The sequence below is a fragment of the Chanodichthys erythropterus genome, chromosome 8 (assembly GCF_024489055.1).
Source record: "Chanodichthys erythropterus isolate Z2021 chromosome 8, ASM2448905v1, whole genome shotgun sequence".
NCBI classification, from domain to species: domain Eukaryota; kingdom Metazoa; phylum Chordata; class Actinopteri; order Cypriniformes; family Xenocyprididae; genus Chanodichthys; species Chanodichthys erythropterus.
In genome coordinates, this window is record NC_090228.1 from 14,802,595 (window position 1) to 14,821,161 (window position 18,567).

At 36.7% G+C, this 18,567-nt stretch overlaps 2 protein-coding genes across 6 annotated transcripts; both read left to right on the plus strand.

Moving 5' to 3' along the window:
* The first annotated feature begins 9,298 nt into the window (after window positions 1-9,298).
* On the plus strand, window positions 9,299-17,717 carry recql (RecQ helicase-like). 5 transcript variants are annotated; one of them, XR_010895597.1, is made up of 16 exons: window positions 9,299-9,571; window positions 10,005-10,055; window positions 10,493-10,711; window positions 10,890-11,069; window positions 11,169-11,275; window positions 11,346-11,544; window positions 11,621-11,787; window positions 11,878-11,953; window positions 12,303-12,451; window positions 12,554-12,671; window positions 14,748-14,886; window positions 15,338-15,429; window positions 15,546-15,762; window positions 15,840-16,021; window positions 17,091-17,230; window positions 17,584-17,717. XR_010895597.1 is itself a non-coding variant. In XM_067391054.1 (16 exons), the coding sequence occupies exons 2-15, from the start codon at window positions 10,040-10,042 to the stop codon at window positions 17,205-17,207; spliced, it is 1,926 nt and encodes a 641-aa protein (XP_067247155.1). In that variant the 5' UTR covers window positions 9,300-9,571; window positions 10,005-10,039; the 3' UTR covers window positions 17,208-17,230; window positions 17,584-17,717. The 5 variants fall into 5 exon arrangements, 3 of the variants coding, with proteins under 3 accessions (XP_067247158.1, XP_067247155.1, XP_067247157.1); XR_010895598.1 differs by having other exon boundaries at window positions 17,091-17,210; window positions 17,584-17,709; XM_067391054.1 differs by having other exon boundaries at window positions 9,300-9,571; window positions 15,840-15,969.
* On the plus strand, window positions 17,371-18,343 carry LOC137024574 (uncharacterized). The gene is made up of 2 exons (XM_067392280.1): window positions 17,371-17,379; window positions 17,584-18,343. Exons 1-2 carry the CDS (start codon window positions 17,371-17,373, stop codon window positions 18,193-18,195), a joined length of 621 nt encoding a protein of 206 aa, XP_067248381.1. The 3' UTR covers window positions 18,196-18,343.
* Window positions 18,344-18,567: the final 224 nt, after the last annotated feature.

The window sequence follows — 18,567 nt, forward strand, 5'->3', positions numbered from 1 at the left end:
GGTCAAAATTACAGTTTCAGTGCAGCTTCAAAGGGCTTTAAACGATACCAGACGAGGAATAAGGGTCTTATCTAGTAAATCGATTGGTCTAATGTATAACAGTATAACAGAGAATAATGAACTTCACTGTAATATATCTTTTATACAAGTTCAGTGGACAAAAAGTTAATGGTGAGTAACTTTAAGACAAATTATTTTTAACACATTTTGTCTATTTTTGCTCCACCAATGAAAATAGTTCTAAACAAAAGCAGAAAATCTTGCAAGTCTCTGAGCAAGTGTTTCATTCCTTAATGAATCAGTGTTTTTTTATGAATGAATCAATGACTCATTTAAAAAAGATTGTGGCTGAATTCAAAACAGTAATAATAATAATATTAATATCCTATTTCAAATTTAGCAAATCACTTTTCTCACTTAAGAATGAACTAATGTTTTTAAATGAATCAGTTGAGTGAATCAATGACTCACTTAAAAAGACTGTGGCTGATTTCTGAATAACATACTTGAACACTGCTCTTGCTATTTCTTATAGTAAGATTACACTCTAAAAAATGCTGGGTTAAAAACAACCCAAGTTGGGTTGAAAATGGACAACCCCGCAATTGGGTTGTTTTAACCCAGCAGTAGGGTTAAATGTTTGCCCAACCTGCTGGGTAGTTTTATTTAACTCAACTATTGTTTAAAAATTACTGTATTGCTTAATTAAAATTAACCCAAAGTATGTTGGAAATGAACATTTTTTAATGTTCAATGAATAATTATTAAACAATAAACATTTATTAAATTGCTTATTAATAAATTTATGTTAATAAACTATTAAACTATTAAATTTATATTAATAAAATATTAAAGCTTATTAATAAACATTCACATTTTGTCTATTATTGTTGTCTCTAATTGCATCTGGTTTTTGATTTCCCAACTATTTTGGGTACATTTTAAGCTAGCCATATAGCAATTTTTAAATAATAGTTGGTTTAAATAAAACTACCCAGCAGGTTGGGCAAACATTTAACCCAACCGCTGGGTTAAAACAACCCAATCGCTGGGTTTGTCCATTTTCAACCCAACTTGGGTTGTTTTTAACCCAGCATTTTTTAGAGTGTACTATGCTATTCTGAATTCAGCAAGTCACTTGTTTTGTTGATGAATGAATTAGTATTTTTAATACTAATAAATTGGTTGAGTGAATGATTAAATGGCTCACTCATAAAGCTAGATGCTTGTTTATTTCTGGATGAATCAGTGTTTTTAAACAAATCAGTTGACAAAATAATTAAAGCGGAACTCAGTAAGATTTGCGAAGCTCCCCCTGCAGGTTCCTTCAGTGAATCACACTGTCGTAAATACTCCGAGCGCAGCTCTGGACTACAACGCTCAGCAGCGCAGTAGTTTTGCAAATACAGTACAAGAAATCTCGATGGAGGTGGGTAATTTTCGAAATTGTCTTAAAAGTCATAATATACATTGTTTTTGAATTACCGTAAAGTATTTTGTCACTCTCGCGTGAACGTCAACATGAGGTGAGATTGTGTTGGGTCGGCGAAGCTCAACTTGCAAGTGCTGTTTTTTGGCGTAGACGTGCCAGAGGGGGTTAGTGCTTGCCTCAAACACACCACTACAAGTCAATTAACCATCGTAAGGACTTAGAAAACTATTTATGAAGGTAAAAAAAGTTACTTAGTTCTGCTTTAAATGGCTCACTCATAAAGATAAATACTTCCTTAATGAATGTTGTTGAGTGAATTTGTTGATTCAATGACTTACTCATTTATTCACTTGTCACCACCTTTGCAATGATGCAGAAAGAATCCATTTTCAGCACTGTTGGAATGCCACCAATCAAATTTAAAGATGCCCAAGAACGTTCTTTTACAAGATGTAATATAAGTCTAAGGTGTCTCCTGAATGTGTCTGTGAAGTTTCAGCTCAAAATACCACATAGATTTTTTTTTTATTCATTTTTTTAACTGCCTATTTTGGGGCATAATTAACAATGCACTGATTTACACTCGGCGCCGCCCCTTTAAGACGCGTGCTTCCTGCCACACGAGCTGTTGACTATATAGAGTGCCCCATGGAAGACGCGTTTTTGTAGGCCAACCCGGAAGTTAGCGGCGCAGGGATTCCCTCGGTTGAAAGCCTATGCATTTTTTCATTGACTTTTGGAAAATGGCAGAAAATAAGCTCTGTGTTGAACAAAGGGTTATGACACTTACACGTTTTGTCTATCAAGATAATCTTTACAAGTTAACACAACATTTATCCATTTTGAAGCCTAAATAAAGTCGTCAGATATAAAAGGCTAACAGTAGGCTATAAACGGACTACAGCACACCATGGCGCAGATCAATGTTGTCACCACCACGCTTCCTCAAACTGTATTTAAAAAACAACTTTATTTAAAAACATGCTCGCTGATTATGATCTGTGCTGTTATGAATACTTTTCCACTTTTTCATGAGAAATGCTGTCCAAATGTCCCGTTTTTAATGATGACGTCTAAAGTCCCCGCCAAAGGAAGTAGTCCCTTTTAGCAATTTGTTAGCAACCGCCGATTTTAAGACACAGTAAAAGTTAAAAAAATCATAAGTGCATTATAACTGGAGTGTTTTATGTCATAGATCAAAACGTGAAAATATTTAGAGGCTTTGTTAACCACAGACCTTATTTCAGGCGATTTAGCAAAAACCCATTCAAAAAACCCATAGACTTTACGGCGTTGGAACCGGAAGTCCTAAAATGCTAACTCACTTCCGGGTTTTGCCTACAAAAACGCGTCATCCCTGGGGCACTCTATTACAGCGCATTTACAAAGTTCACACAGCTAATATAACCCTCAAATGGATCTTTACAAGATGTTCGTCATGCATGCTGCATGCATGCTTCGAATTATGTGAGTAAAGTATTTATTTGGATGTTAAAAGCTTTATTCTGAGTGAATTTGAGGCTGTCCTCCGTGGCTAACGGCTAATGCTACACTGTTGGAGAGATTTATAAAGAATGAAGTTGTGTTTATGCATTATACAGACTGCAAGTGTTTAAAAAATGAAAATAAGGACGGCTCTTGTCTCCGTGAATACAGTAAGAAACGATGGTAACTTTAACCACATTTAACAGTACATTAGCAAAGACAATTTACAAATATCACAAAAAATATCATGCTATCATGGATTATGTCAGTTATTATTGCTCCATCTGCCATTTTTCGCTGTTGTTCTTGCTTACCTAGTCTGATGATTCGGCTGTGTGCAGCTCCAGATGTTAATACTGGCTGCCCTTGTCTAATGCCTTTCATAATGTTGGGAACATGGGCTGGCATATGCAAATATTGGGGGCGTACACCCCGACTGTTACGTAACAGTCGGTGTTATGTTGAGATTCGCCTGTTCTTCTGAGGTCGTTTAAACAAATGAGATTATATAAGAAGGAGGAAACAATGGAGTTTAAGACTCACTGTATGTCATTTCCATGTACTGAACTCTTGTTATTCAACTATGACTAGGTAAATTAAATTTTTGAATCTAGGGCACCTTTAAGGAATGAAACAAGTTGTTAAATCACTGTGTTGTCATATAGTGGAGATTCGGTGCCATAGATAGGTGCTGCAGACTAAATAGTGATCTGGAAAATGAAAGTAAATATGGTATTATTAATTGATTTAATTTCCCTAGTTTGATAAGCTTTATCCAACAACATGTCGGTATGTGTCATGCTATTACACAAAACCACTTGTGCCTGCAGAAAATGTGCTCTATTTTTTTTCCTCTTAAAAGTTTTGTTCATCTTCATTAGCATTCCTTCTCTTCCTCTCTTCTGCGTGGCCTCTGGGTGAGCGTGATCCTGGGAGAGAGGCTGTCAGGGCCACGTGTAGTGGGGGGGCACCGCGCTGGGTGTAAAATTTGATTAAGCGGTGGGTGAGCGTGTCCGAGCGTGGCTGTTGTGTGGACCAGCTCGCGCGGCTGTGGGTTCCCAGCGTGCCGTTTGGAGGTTAAGTGCCGCAGAAAAGACTCTCATTATCCCGAGTGAGAACTGCCCATGTGGCTGCCCGCTCGACCCCCCGCTCTCTCTCTCTCTTTCCTTCTCTCCATGTCCCTCTCTGTCACTCCCTCACTCATTCATCCTTCCTTCTTGAGCTGCACCGCTGAAAGCCTCCAAAATGTTTCATTCACTCTCCCTTGACCCCTTTCGGCCCCCCTTTCCTCCGCTGTCTCTCTCTAGTCTTTATGTGTAAGAAAAGAACTTGTACAATAGCAGAGGAAGGGCCAGAGCAGATTCTTCAGCACCCCTGTGGACTCTGAGCCGAGGGCTGTGAGACAATCCACATGTGGAGCATGTGCAAAGGAGTTGTTCCTTGTCTATCAGTCAAAACAGAGTCTACTCAGTTCCTCTAATAGTCTTTCTGTCATTGAAGTGAGTTACAAACACACAGATCTACTGTCCATTAAGACAATCATGACTATTACTGTTGATTTGAACCTCAAACCTCTAACTCTAAGTATACATTTTGGCACTTGAGCATGAATGGTATCTCAAATTGTTGCAGAAAGTATTTTTATAACTTTATTACTTTTCTAAGGGATCAGGCTTACTTTTAAACCATAAAATGAGTGAAAATCCTAGCAACACTTTATAGGGTTCAATTTATTAACATAATAATACTTAAAGGTGCCCTAGAACTTTTTTTTAAAGATGTAATATAAGTCTAAGGTGTCACCTGAATGTGTCTGTGAAGTTTCAGCTCAAAATACCCCATAGATTTTTTTTAATTCATTTTGTAACTGCCTATTTTGGGGCATAATTAGAAATGAGCCAATTCAGGGTGTGTGGCCCTTTAAATCCCGTGCTCCACGCCCCAAGAGCTCGCGCTTGCCTTGAACAACATAAAAGAAGTTCAAACAGCTAATATAACCCTCAAAATGGATCTTTACAAAGTGTTTGTCATGCAGCATGTCTAATCGTGTAAGTAGTGTTTATTTTGATGTTTACTGTACATTTGATTCTGAATGAGTTTGAGGCTGTGCTCCATGGCTAACGGCTTAATGCTACACTGTTGGAGAGATTTATAAAGAATGAAGTTGTGTTTATGAATTATACAGACTGCAAGTGTTTAAAAATGAAAATAACGACGGCTCTTGTCTCCATGAATACAGTAAGAAACAATGGTAACTTTAACCACATTTAACAGTACATTAGCAACATGCTAACGAAACATTTAGAAAGACAATTCACAAATATCACTAAAAATATCATGTTATCATGAATCATGTCAGTTATTATCGCTCCATCTGCCATTTTTCGCTATTGTTCTTGCTTGCTTACCTAGTCTGATGATTCAGCTGTGCACATCCAGACGTCCTGCCCTTGTCTAATGCTTGAACATGGGCTGGCATATGCAAATATTGGGGGCGTACATATTAATGATCCCAACTGTTACGTAACAGTCAGTGTTATGTTGAGATTCGCCTGTTCTTCGGAGGTCTTTTAAACAAATGAGATTTATATAAGAAGGAGGAAACAATGGAGTTTGAGACTCACTGTATGTCATTTGAACTCTTGTTATTTAACTATGCCAAGGTAAATTACATTTTTGAATCTAGGGCACCTTTAATGCATTTGTTATCAATGAACAACATTTTTTTTTTTTTTTTACAGCATTTAATAATCATCTAAATAATAATTTTAGGATCTAAATTAATTTTCATTTTCATAAAATATGATTTATTGTTAATTTATGTGTGTTCATAATATGTAAATGTAAATTTATACTGTAAATGAATTAGTACACTAGTACACTTCAAAAGTGTTGGGTTGGTAAAGTTTTTAAATGTTATTAAAATGTCTCTTATTTTCACCAATACTGAATTTATTTGATAAAAAATACAGTAAAAACTGTAAAATTGTGAAATATTATTACCATTAAAATAATAGTATAGTTGAATTATCAGAGCCATCACTCCAGTCTTCAGTGTCACCTGATCCTTCATTCTAATATACTTTTGCTGGTGTTTGCTGAAAACTGTTGTGCTGCTTAATATTTCCATGAAAAAAAAATAAAAATAATAATATATATATATAAAGTTCAAAATGTAACAATGTGAACGTCTTCACTGTCACTTTTGATCAAAAATCATGTAACTACCATGTAACTACTATGTAACTACTAAATGTTCAGGAAATATATCTAAGCTTGACTTTAACATGTTTTTAACATGCTTTAAAATGCCCCCCCCCCCCCCCACACACACACACACACACAAACACACACACACACACACACACACAAAAAACCCTAAGACAGGGATAGATTTTCATCTCGGGTGTATTTAAAGCCTGTAAAACTGGTTTTATCTTCCGACGTACTGCGCTGTCATTGAGAGTAAAGCTCAAATTCAGCGCACAAATGACAGTTCATTTCATTTTTCATTTAACGTTGCGGTTCAGATCATTAGATGGGGGATTTTTTCTAAAGCAATGCTTAAATGTCACAGAGCACATCTGCTCAGGCCGAGGAACTTGTGAGAACAGATCCTCAGTGTTGGACCTCCATTGCTGCTCTCAATGCTGTTGTACATTCAGACGCCTCAACTATAGACACGCAATTGTCTGTTATTAATGACATTTGATTACACTGTACCCGAAAGTATATTTAATGGAAAAATAAGTGTTGCATTGACTGCATGTAACAGCTGGGCCTTGAGCTGAAAACACTGAAGTGGCCAGAAAGGGATACAGGGGTCTAGTCTCTCAAAGGAAAGCATATTGCTGGATTTTTATTAAAGCGCTGCCCTTTAAAGCAAGTTTGAAGAAGGGAAGTTGCTTTGTTCACTTACTGGCTCATGAAAATGTCTTAAAGGCATTTGTGTGATGCATATGGAACACATCTTGCCTGAATCATCAGTGCTCTTGAAAGCAGGTAATCCAGTCCAGAGTGCTTCTACAAGAAAACAGCAAAAGCCAGGCATTACTGTAATGTTTTCTGAAACATGGAAACATTAAACAAGCAATAATGAACAGATGTAAAACCACATTTTATACCTAAAAGTATATCTAAATATTATTTTTTGATCAGATATAAATGTATAAAAAAAGCAACCCAATTCCCACATGGAGTTAATAATGTACATATTTATATAGTTTGTTACATTTCATTTATGTTGACTGCATTTTCATGTTAATGGAATAGGGAGCAGAAAGACCCTCTTAAAAAGCAGGGCAGAGGGAAAAACTAATTTTAAGAAGAGATTTTTTTTGGGATCAGGACAAGCATATGAAACTATTTCTTGGTTTATAGCAGCCTCTTGTGGAGATTGTTGTCATTGCAGCTGAATACATTTTCAACAACAAAAATTTGAAAGAATTAAACGTTTAAAATTGTGATAGTTCAAAAAAAGTGAAGAAAATAATGTCAATATTATAAATTATGGAAAAACTTTGAAAATATTATTAAATTGTATCAGTTCAGGGTGTTTCCCTGACTTCTGTTCCAGCACTCCTGCGTCACTTTTAGCACGAATTGTGTTAGTAAAACACATTGCATTACAGTTTTTCCTCAGTTGCTTCAACTGTTTTTGTAATTGCCACAACTGTTTTATGGGCATTACTGCAAAATCCAGAAAACTCACCCAAAACATTCATGTTTCAAACAATTTGTGCTTCAAAAAACCTGGCCAATGCCACCAAAATGAAAAGCTTTTGTGTCATTGTGTTATATACAAATTTCTTTTTTTTTCTACTTTTTTGTTGAAACTGACTGTTCATTATACTATGCAAGAATGTCTAGCTGTGTATCACACTGAGCTTTTAGATACAAAACCTTGGTAAAGGTTAACTGGGAAAGAATATGCACATTTGTGTGTATGTCTGACAGTCTATGATAACTGTTTTTGTTTAGAAGTTGTGAAGAGATTAAGAGTCTCACTAAGAATCAACTCATCAGTTCTTATCAGCAAACCATGCACATTTAGTACTTACTATTTTGCACCCATGCCAAATCACGCAGTTTGCTTATATTTAAATTAAAATATACAGTGGCAAGAAAAAGTATGTGAACCACTTGCAGAATCTGTGAAAATGTGAATCATTTTAATAAATTAAGAGAGATCATATGAAATGCATGTTATTTTTCATTTAGTACTGTCCCGAGTAAGATATTTTACATAAAAGATGTTTACATATAATTAACAAGACAAAAAAATAGCTGAATTTATTAAAATGGCACCATTCAAAAGTTTGTGAACCACTGATTCTCAATACTGTGTGTGGTTACCTGGATGATCCACGACTGTTTTTTTGTTTTGTGATGGTTGTTCATGAGTCCCTTGTTTGTCCTGAGCAGTTAAACTGAGCTCTGTTCTTCAGAACTCATGTAGAACCATCACAAAACATAAAAACAGTCGTAGATCATCAGGTAACCACACACAGTATTAAGAATCAATGGTTCACATACTTATGAATGGGGTTATTTTAATAAATTTAGCTATTGTTTTGTCTTGTGAACTTGTGATCTTTTATGTAAAATATCTTATCAAGGACAGTACTAAATAAAAAATAACATGCATTTCATATGATCTCTCTTATTTGATTAAAACTATTCACATTTTCACAGATTCTGCAAGTGGTTCACATACTTTTTCTTGCAACTGTAGTCTGATATGAACAGGAAACAAATTTTTCAGAGATCTGAAGTTGTTGTTTTGAGAGAAAAAATCTCATTCAAGAATTCAGACAAAAAATTGACTCAAGTGTAAAATTCAGCCAGACCCTATTGTCTGACATTAACTGCAATGGGGTGCAGATACAGGACGTGTTTTTTGGTTCAAAAGCAGCAAGTAAATGTTTTTAACTTGACACTTATAAAAATGGCTCATGGCGCAAGACACTGATAAAGGGAAAATGTAGGCTATCAAAGGGTTTACGTATGTTATTATACCTTACTTTAAAGTTCAGTTTTCAGTCAGTTTCAGTTTCTCAGGTCCAGTTTTCAATATCAAAACTAGCAAATAGAGTAGACCAAGACCAATGATAACATGACTTGAAGCTGCTTTAGCAAGCAGTGTTATTATCACATGATAAAGATCAAACCAGTGGAAATTATGAGAATTCTGACATAAATCTGTATCCACAGCATCCACTGTTGGTAAACCAATTAAATAAACTAGTGAGCTTGTAAAAAGAGTGTGTAGTAGTGTTTTCAGCATTTAATGTCTACAGTCCACAGCACCAAATATTTTATTGACTTTTATTATGAAAAATAAAATCTACTTCCTGGTCTCCAATGTTTAACTGTGTTGAGGGTGTGTATAATTTGTAATACATTTATTACATAAAACCATGCTAACCCCAGAAAATAACTACATTTAGTTCATCAGTATTTGTGAAGCGACAACAATAGGTTTATTTTTTTATTGCACAAGACTCTTGTCTCGTGGTCTCGTCTAGACTCTAGTATTTCCATGTCCGTGATTGGTCAGTTTCCCGTTTAATGGTCGCGTGGGGCAACGAGGACTTCATCTGGTGCAAACAAGAGAAAGTGAAAAGAAGGCAGCAGACTTATGATCACTGAGGGGTGAGTTAGCAGAAATGCGTTTTCATAAAGTTGATGTGTTATTCATAAATGTTGAACATGGCGCACTTTTAAACACGTTTTTGTTCGAGTCGTACAAAAATGGCATGTGTATTTCATTGCTCAGATCTATTAACCAATGCAACACTTATAATCCTAAATTCATCATGCAAAATCGTTTAATAATGGTAAAGATGGTTGTCAGGTCTAATTGTTTAATAATTTGATGAAATGTTGCATCTATAATTACAAAAAAAAAAAAAAAAAAAAATTGCAATACACCTCACTAAATTTGGTTTGTTTATGCTTTTAAACAAGAATGAAAATTTGCCAGTTAAGAAAAATAAACAATTCAAGATATATTTTCTGAAAACAAATCATCTTTATTTCGTATTTACTAACAAATGCTAACATACTAATTATCCTTCTCTTACAGTCATTCTAATCTGTGCCTTTGAAGAACTGCATAAAATGGCAAATAATATCGGTGAGTATCTTTTGTCTTCTGCATCATATACGCTCAAATAAAAATATACATGTAGTTATGCAGTATGTACACACACTTGGTTATTTGTTCACTTGTAAAAGTTAATGTGATGTAAATATAAACATCTTTTTTTTTTTAAGTGAAAAGTGTGCATGTGAGTGGATGAATTAGACTGTCAGGATGTGTCTTAATATTCTCTTGAGAAATGAGGCAGGTAAACATACTGGTGTGACTTTCATCATTATATCTCTCTGTGAAGCTCAGCTCATTAGAGATGCAGATGTGAGAGACACTGGGAATTCTACAGCAGTCCTTCCTGGAATCTCAAGGGAATACTGCTCAGGGCTTGTGTGCTGTGTAGAAAATGAGTGCATGGACGAGCGCATACGCTCAATATTAAATTCGTACCAGACTAAAGAAAGTCCTTTTCTTTGCAGACGATGCTCAAGCGGAACTGGACTCGGTGGAGGCAGAGTTGGAGGTGGTGGAACTGCAGATCTCTGAGCTGCTGGAGAAACAGACAAAGCTGAACTCCAGGAAAAACAAACTCCTGAAGATCCTGGAGGGAGCCTGCAGCTCAGCCCAGCCCTCCGGATCCAGCAAAGCTCCCAAACCGTCATTCAGCAAACAGGACCTACAGCACTATGAGGAGTCAGGTATCACTCATTTTCTGATAAATTACTTATTATAGTGCTTTTCACAATACATAATGTTTCAAAACCGCTTTAAACTAAAAGTGACTGTTGCAAAGAAACATGTGTTATGTGTTAATTTATTCAAAATCAGTCTAGCCATATAGTATGTTATATGTATATGTTGTTGTTCTGTCATCAGATTTCTCATGGTCTAAAGAAGTTCAGGCGAAGCTGTGTAGCGTGTTCCAGCTTCCCAAATTTCGTTCCCTGCAACAGGCGGCCATCAACCTTAGCATGTCAGGGAAAGACCTTTTCCTGGTGATGCCCACTGGAAGAGGAAAAAGCCTGTGTTACCAACTTCCAGCTCTCTGCTCTAAGGGTTTGTGCTTTCATTAACATATTTAGGTAGATGAAGAACATATTTTCAATACTCTGATGTGAATTCCAGTGCATGTCTTTGTGTGGTCGCATTTATCAGGTTTTACGTTAGTTATCGCCCCGCTGGTGTCTTTGATGGAGGATCAGCTGATGTATCTGAAGTCTATTAATGTCTCTGCGGTAACCCTCAATGCCTCCAGTACAAAGGTACGGTATGACAGATGTACTAGACAGTTTTATGTCATGTTTAGGTGCTGATATTCATGTGCATCTGTAGGAGGACTCTAAGCAGATCCTGGCAGGGATGATAGATAAAAACAGCCCCTTCAAGTTGCTCTATGTAACCCCAGAGAAAATTGCCAAGAGCAAACTACTGATGTCCAAACTTGAAAAGGCCTATAACATGGGTCTGCTGGCACGCATCGCTGTGGATGAAGTTCACTGCTGCAGTCAGTGGGGGCATGACTTCAGACCAGGTGAGATTTTCGTTTCATCCAGGCTGAGTAAAGCTTCTAACCCTTGATTGAATTTGTACTTAATTCCTTTTCATAGATTACAAGCTCCTGGGTATCCTAAAGCGCCAGTTTCCCAATGTCCCATTGGTTGGACTGACCGCCACCGCAACCAGCAATGTTCTTAAAGATTGCCAAAAGATACTATGTGTTCAGGAACCCATCACTTTGACAGCACCGTTCAACAGACCAAACCTTTACTATGAGGTATACAGATCATTGATTCTTCTCATAATGTCACCGCTAGAAGAGTGCCGAATAAGCAGATTCGAGTAATTTGTCATTTCACTTCTACAGGTTCGTTTCAAAGATAACGAAGACTGTACGGACCAAATTGCAGCATTGATCAGGGGAAGATACAAAAACCAGTCAGGTTAATCAATTCAGTTGCTATGAAGAGTAACAGGCCCTTCACACCAAGGATTCAAAGTTTTAATAATTGTTCTAATTCTATGAGAATCACAGCTGTATTGAAAATGACACAGTTGATGATCAATATAAACATTGACAGTCAATAAGAATCCACCTGAGATTAAGAATTTAAAGTGTCAGTCGATATAACTGTATGCTTAGAATAAACAGAATGTTATTGTGCATTGGTGTGGACGCTAATATAGTTATCTTTATAGTTATTCTTGGTGTGAACAGGACTTCATGCTCTGCAAATCATTCACTATTTATTTGAAAACAACCTAAATAAATTAAATATTTTATATTTGCAGGGATTGTGTACGTGTTCTCCCAGAAGGATGCAGAAGTTGTGGCTACAGACCTGCAGAAGAGGGATATTCTTGCTCAGCCATACCATGCCAATATGGAGCCTTCAGATAAGTCTCTGGTGCATCAACGGTGGTCCTCCAAGAAGATTCAGGTTACACCTACAGATTTGCTATTGTTGTTGCCTGTTTTTTTTTGTTTTTTTTATATATATATAAAAGTGCCCTCATGTTATCTCATTTTTGTGTCTGTGCAGGTGGTTGTTGCCACTGTGGCTTTTGGAATGGGCATCGACAAGGCTGATGTGCGATTTGTTATCCATCACACCATCAGCAAATCTATTGAAAATTATTATCAGGAGAGTGGACGTGCAGGTAGGCATCATGCTGATACTTTTATGTTTACATTTTCTTTCACACAAGACAAACTAAACTACTGAAAGTTGAAATTCACCCTGTCTATTTTCTGAATGTTTTTTTTTTAAATTGATCTTGTTGTAAATAAATCCATGCAAATGTTTTTTTTTTTTTTTTTTTTAAACCTATGCCAGACTTTTAGTCTGCTTAAAGGTGATAGAGAGGATTTTTTCGTTGACTGAGAAACCAAAGACTGTTACTGAGTTTTTGAAATGGACTCGTGCACGAGAATTGGAACACAAGTGTTTACCGCCGGCATTCGCTGTGTCGTGTTAGTGGATTCATTATGTCGGACTCACCGCAGGTAACTCATAATCTGCAGTTGTTACTCCTGTCTCCTGACAAAAACATTGCATGCGGCGCCTGTGGAGTGTGGAAAGTTACTGGAGCGCACAGCCGCGCTCGTCTCTCACAAGGAACGTCATGGCTGTGATTGACAAGCCAGAGGGCCAATCGTTTACACGATGATCGCGTAAACGATTGGCTGATGTTTTTAAGGCCCTACCTCGTGCACAGATGATGTATATTAATATTATTCCTTTCAGTGCACCTAATAAATAGTCTTTTATCAGTTAGTAAAGACAGTTTCAAGTAATATTGCAAAAATGTATAAGTCAAGTCAAGTCAAATTTATTTATATAGCGCTTTTTACAGTTGGTAATTGTTTCAAAGCAGCTTTACATATTAGAAGCACAGAAAAAAGAGAAGTGGTTAAAAATAAGCTGTACAAGCAAGCGTGGTAATATGTAACATATACAAGATGGTGCTACATTAAGCCAATGTCGGCTGACTTCCAGGGGTGGAAAAAAACCCCTAGGAGAAAAACCCAGCGTGCTAACACTGGGAAAAAAGTCCTAGGAGGGAAAAAAACCCTTGGAAGATATATATAATATATGTAAATGGATAAGAAAATCAAAATCTGAATTATACATTTTTATTATAGAGATTAAAAATACATTATATATAAATATATGTAAGCGGATACGGAGATTAAAAATCTGAATTATAGATGCAGCCAGAACTGGATCTGTAGGCCCATTGTCTCCTGGGCTACGTTGTAGTCAGGTCCAGACGCAGGTTCTCCATCTGATCTGGATACGGCCTGAATCCAGCACCCGGCAAACCTCAGGATAAGCAGAGAGACTGATATTAGCATAGATGCCATTCTTATTCTGATGTACAGGTATATCTAGTGTTATAGGAAATGTTCTCGGTTCCGGCCGACCTAATTATTGCAGCGTAACAATCCTTTAACGGATTTGAAAAATGTTAATGTATTGATAATGTGTTATGTGTATGCAAGAGCAAAGAGATGTGTTTTTAGTCTAGATTTAAACTGACAGAGTGTGTCTGCTTCCCGAACAATGCTAGGAAGATTGTTCCAGAGTTTAGGTGCTAAATAGGAAAAGGATCTGCCGCCTTCAGTTGATTTTGATATTCTGGGTATTATCAACAGGCCTGAATTCTGAGATCGCAATAGACGTGAAGGACTATAATGCATTAACAGCTCACTAAGATACTGGGGAGCTAAACCATTTAGAGCTTTATAAGTAAGTAGCAAGATTATAAAATCTATACAATGTTTAATAGGGAGCCAATGTAATGTTAGACAGAACTAATATGGTCATACTTTCTGATTCTAGTAAGAACTCTAGCTGCCGAATTTTGGACCAACTGTAGTCTGTTTAAAAGCCGAGCAGAACAACCACCCAGTAGAGCGTTACAGTAATCTAGTCTTGAGGTGAATGCATGAACAAACTGTTCCGCATTTGTCATTGAGAGCATATAAAACAAAACATCCTCTTTAGCACCTTTAAATCCCACACCATTCTTACAGTCAACTGAAATATTACATTTAGATCAGCCTCCATCCAATCAACAACTGATGGATGCCAATGAAGTCCATGCGTTACTTTTTTTTTTTAGTGTTTGATTATGTTTCACTCAGATGTATGTCACAATATGGAATCAAAGATCTGTTTACTGTTACTTAATGTCTGTACTATGTCATTTTTATTTATTTATTTTTTCCAGGAAGGGATGACGGCCCAGCAGATTGTATTGTGTTCTTTGGGTTTATGGACATCTTCAGAATAAGCACAATGGTTGTGATGGAGAACACTGGACAGCAGAAGCTGCAGAATATGGTGGCATATTGTCAAAATGTGGACAGGTGAGTCAAAATACGGAGGATATGCAGAATACCAATGACTTGGGTCCTGGTTTTGGTTTCTAAATTTAGATTTTTTTTAGTTTGTGGAACATTGATCTTTTCTTTTCAGTGTTACTCTATATGCTTTATAGTGGTGGAAAGATCAGATTATTTTACTCTTTTGTTTCATTTCGTTTAGCAAAATGAACTGAATTGAGTTTTTAAAATGTTAAATTCCAAATTCCACCTACACATCCACAGGCACATCTTTCAGGATGTGCAAAATTAGGAATTAATGTAGCCAAAAATAAATTATGCAACACAAATGGCTGGCTGAGTCTTTCGTTCTATGTCATGTGACAGACGTGACGAATGACCCATTACTATTGCCTTATACAGTAGTTCAACTCTATGTGGCCTGTTATATCAGTGCCTGTGATTGTTTTAAGACAAGACTCTTTTGTGTGCATAGGTGTCGTCGTGCTATGATGGCCATTCATTTTGACGAAGTTTGGAATGATGAAGAGTGCAACCAAATGTGCGATGTCTGTCGGCACGGCAACGGTGAGCATTTCATACCTAACTAAAGTTGTTTACATTTACCATTGCTTGGTGAATTTTCGCTGTCAAAGTCAGGCAATCAGGTCATTTATGCAATGGTGTGATGGATGTTTTTTCAGACTATATCACAATGGACATCACCCAGCATGCTCGAGATGTTGTTGAGATAGTAGAAATGGCTGCCTCTATGGATGAAAAACTGACCCCTCTGAAAGTCTGCGAGGCTTGGATGGGGAAAGGGCCCGCTAAGCGACGCAAAATGATAAAGGTCACGTCCTTGTCACGCTTGGAGGTGGAGTCCATTATCATACACCTTTTGTTGCACGGCTACTTCAGGTACTTTGACAGATTATGAACTATTTCCTTTCCAGTTTTAGATTCATTCTCTAACTCTTTTCTCTTTTATACACAAGTGAGGACTTTAGCTTCACTCCATACACAACCTACTTCTACTTGAAGTTGGGCCGTAAGGCATCTCTCTTGAAGAATGGCGGTCACTCAATCACTATGAAGATGAGAAGGAGAGTGGTGTCACACTCTACTGTAAGACAATCAACAAATTCAGCAGACATTTTTCATATTTCATGTGAAAGTGGTCAGTGTTTTTCTTCTAGCAAATTCTAAACTTTTCCTAATAGTTGTTTGATTAATACTTTCCTGAACCTCTTTCAATGGTGATCATTGGCCAGATTCAAAAGAAAAATCTCCTCTAATTCTTTTGTTACATTTTGCCAAATGGTAATACAAATATGTATTGTATTTGCTCCATTTCAATTAGACTTAACTTAGTGTTGTGTATAAAAAAATCAGATTATATTCATTGAATCTGGCCTTTGGTCTCTGTTCTGTAGTATCTACTGATCTTTTATTGTTTATCTATTTTGTTGTGCCTCTTCCAGTCTTATTGTGTTTCAGGTAGATGCCATCAGAGGGGAGCATCACAGTTCACTTAGTTAAAAAACTTTTTATTACCCAGTAACACATTCATAAAGCGTTCGCTTAGTAATATTTTTTTTAAAAAGATTTATTTGTGCCTGTTATTACAATAAGATGGTAGCTTGACAGGAAATGCAATTGGAGAAAGAGAAGGGGATGGGATCAGGACAGGTCCACGAGCCGGTACTCGAACTCGGGACGTCCGACGCGCAACTGCATGCTGCCCACAAGGCTATTAGTAATTTTAACACCAAACTACAGATAGCTAATTAAATTAAGCAAAACATTTCCGCTCAATTTGTTTAGGTCGGTACAACAAAAATAAAGCAAGTTTGTTTAAACAAATGTTTTGTTGAACCAACAAGTCACTTTATTGAAAATTTGTCTCGGAAAAGTAAGGGATTTCAGAAGATCAGTGTGGCCCAGTTGAAGCAAATCCAAACTGGACTTCCTCACAGAGATTATGCATTTAACACCCTCTAAACAACCCTAACCCAACAGTCATGGTAGAACTGGATCATCTACAAACAATGGCCCAACAATAATACAAGCATTTTCCCATCATGAGTGAAACCTCTGCAGTTGGAGGTGTCACTTCAGCTACATGATCCCTCATTGAACATGCAGTAACCCCTCTTATTTCTTGTGTTCCTACAGTTTATAGTGACCACTCATCCAAATGACTTTTAAGACCCCAACAGGTAAAGAGCTGTTGTGCCGCCCCACAGGTAAAGAAAGTGTCAGAAAGTGCTGGGGAGAAAAGTAGTGCCAAAGTAGAAGGAAAAAGACCGGCTGACAGTGACAACAAAAAATCAGTGGCCAAGAAAGTCAAGACTCTTCTCTAGTCCGTAAGGAGAAGAAAGAAAAAGTACAGTTCATTTACTCCATATTCACAAAAGCATGTAGACATTGCCTAAGAAACATTTAAGCGTTTAATGAGGGGAATATCTACCACTTTCTTTTTTTTCCTCTTGTGCTCTTGTTTATAGAAGTTAGTCACTTATCATGATGTCTATTGTACCCCTGAGTTTACATCAAAACTTATTTATCATTTCTTTGCTATGAAATATTTTAATATCTTCCATTTCTTGTAGTTTTGATTTGCATGGTGTTTTGTAGAGATAATAAACATCAAAATTGAAGCTAGCCATTAACCTTACTATAGCTCTGCATAAAAACAGATGTACTAATTATAAAAACTAATTTCTTCTCTTTCCTCAGGATGGTCAAGCAGTTGATACACAAGAGGAAGCAGAGACAGCATTGATTGATGTCTCCAACATTGAGAGACATAACAAAACAAAAATTTATAAGAATCACCAAAACATAGAGAAGAGACTCGCTCAAAACCACATTGAAAGTCTTGCTTCAGAAGCAAGTGAGTATGTAAAGCCAACCTCCGTATTTGAGGTTGATGTCGAGGTCAACCTCGTACAAGAACAGAATTGTGCTTGTGAAGAAGAAAAGGGTCTTAAAAATGCCCCCGAACAGCAATCATCTTCACCGAAAAGGAGGCGAAAACAACCGCCAACTCAGAACTGTGCTGCTAATGCTAACCAAGCGAAAGCAGATCTGGTTAGCACCCCTTCTGAGGTGTCTATCATCTCTGCAGCTGCTGTAGAGGAGCTACACCATCTGCGCAGTTACTATAGCAAACAGTTAAGAAGAATCAACTACATTTCCCAAGAGCACTTGCAAAGCTCCCAGCCTGGGATGCTGACATGTATGAGGGAGCCCTTCAAAAGCCTCCGTTTCCCTTCAAGGACAACCATAGCCAGAGGTGCCAGGAATTTATGGACTCGTGTTAGTATGAGGAGAAAGCTCATACAGTGAATTATGTTTCTAATTTCTGTTTTGTAAACCTGACTTGCATTTTTCAATAGTTTGAAGATGTAAATAATGTTTTTGTTAAATAAACTTAATTGGATGATTTTGTAACTGCTGTGATGGTAATTAACAAGGCAAAGCTCCCTCTCTAATAAAGGTGATAATTATTTTAATAATAATTTTGTTTTTACCTATCTTTCAAACAACCAAGATTGGTTGGCTATTTGATTACATAAAACTTTTTAGGGGATTTTAGTAATTTATAGTTTTTTTTGTTGTTGTTGTTTTGTTTTTTTTTGGGTGGAAATTGTTTGCTGTTCTAAAAATCAGTATTTATCTGAAATAGAAATCTTTTATAACATTATTAATTTTGATAAA

What these genes read in the sequence shown, in the direction of transcription:
- recql (XM_067391054.1), top strand. An exon ending in TCAATGCCTCCAGTACAAAG is followed by an intron (nt 11,276 to 11,345) that starts GTACGGTATGAC and finishes GTGCATCTGTAG; the next exon opens with GAGGACTCTAAGCAGATCCT. An exon ending in GAGTGGTGTCACACTCTACT is followed by an intron (nt 15,970 to 17,090) that starts GTAAGACAATCA and finishes GCCGCCCCACAG; the next exon opens with GTAAAGAAAGTGTCAGAAAG.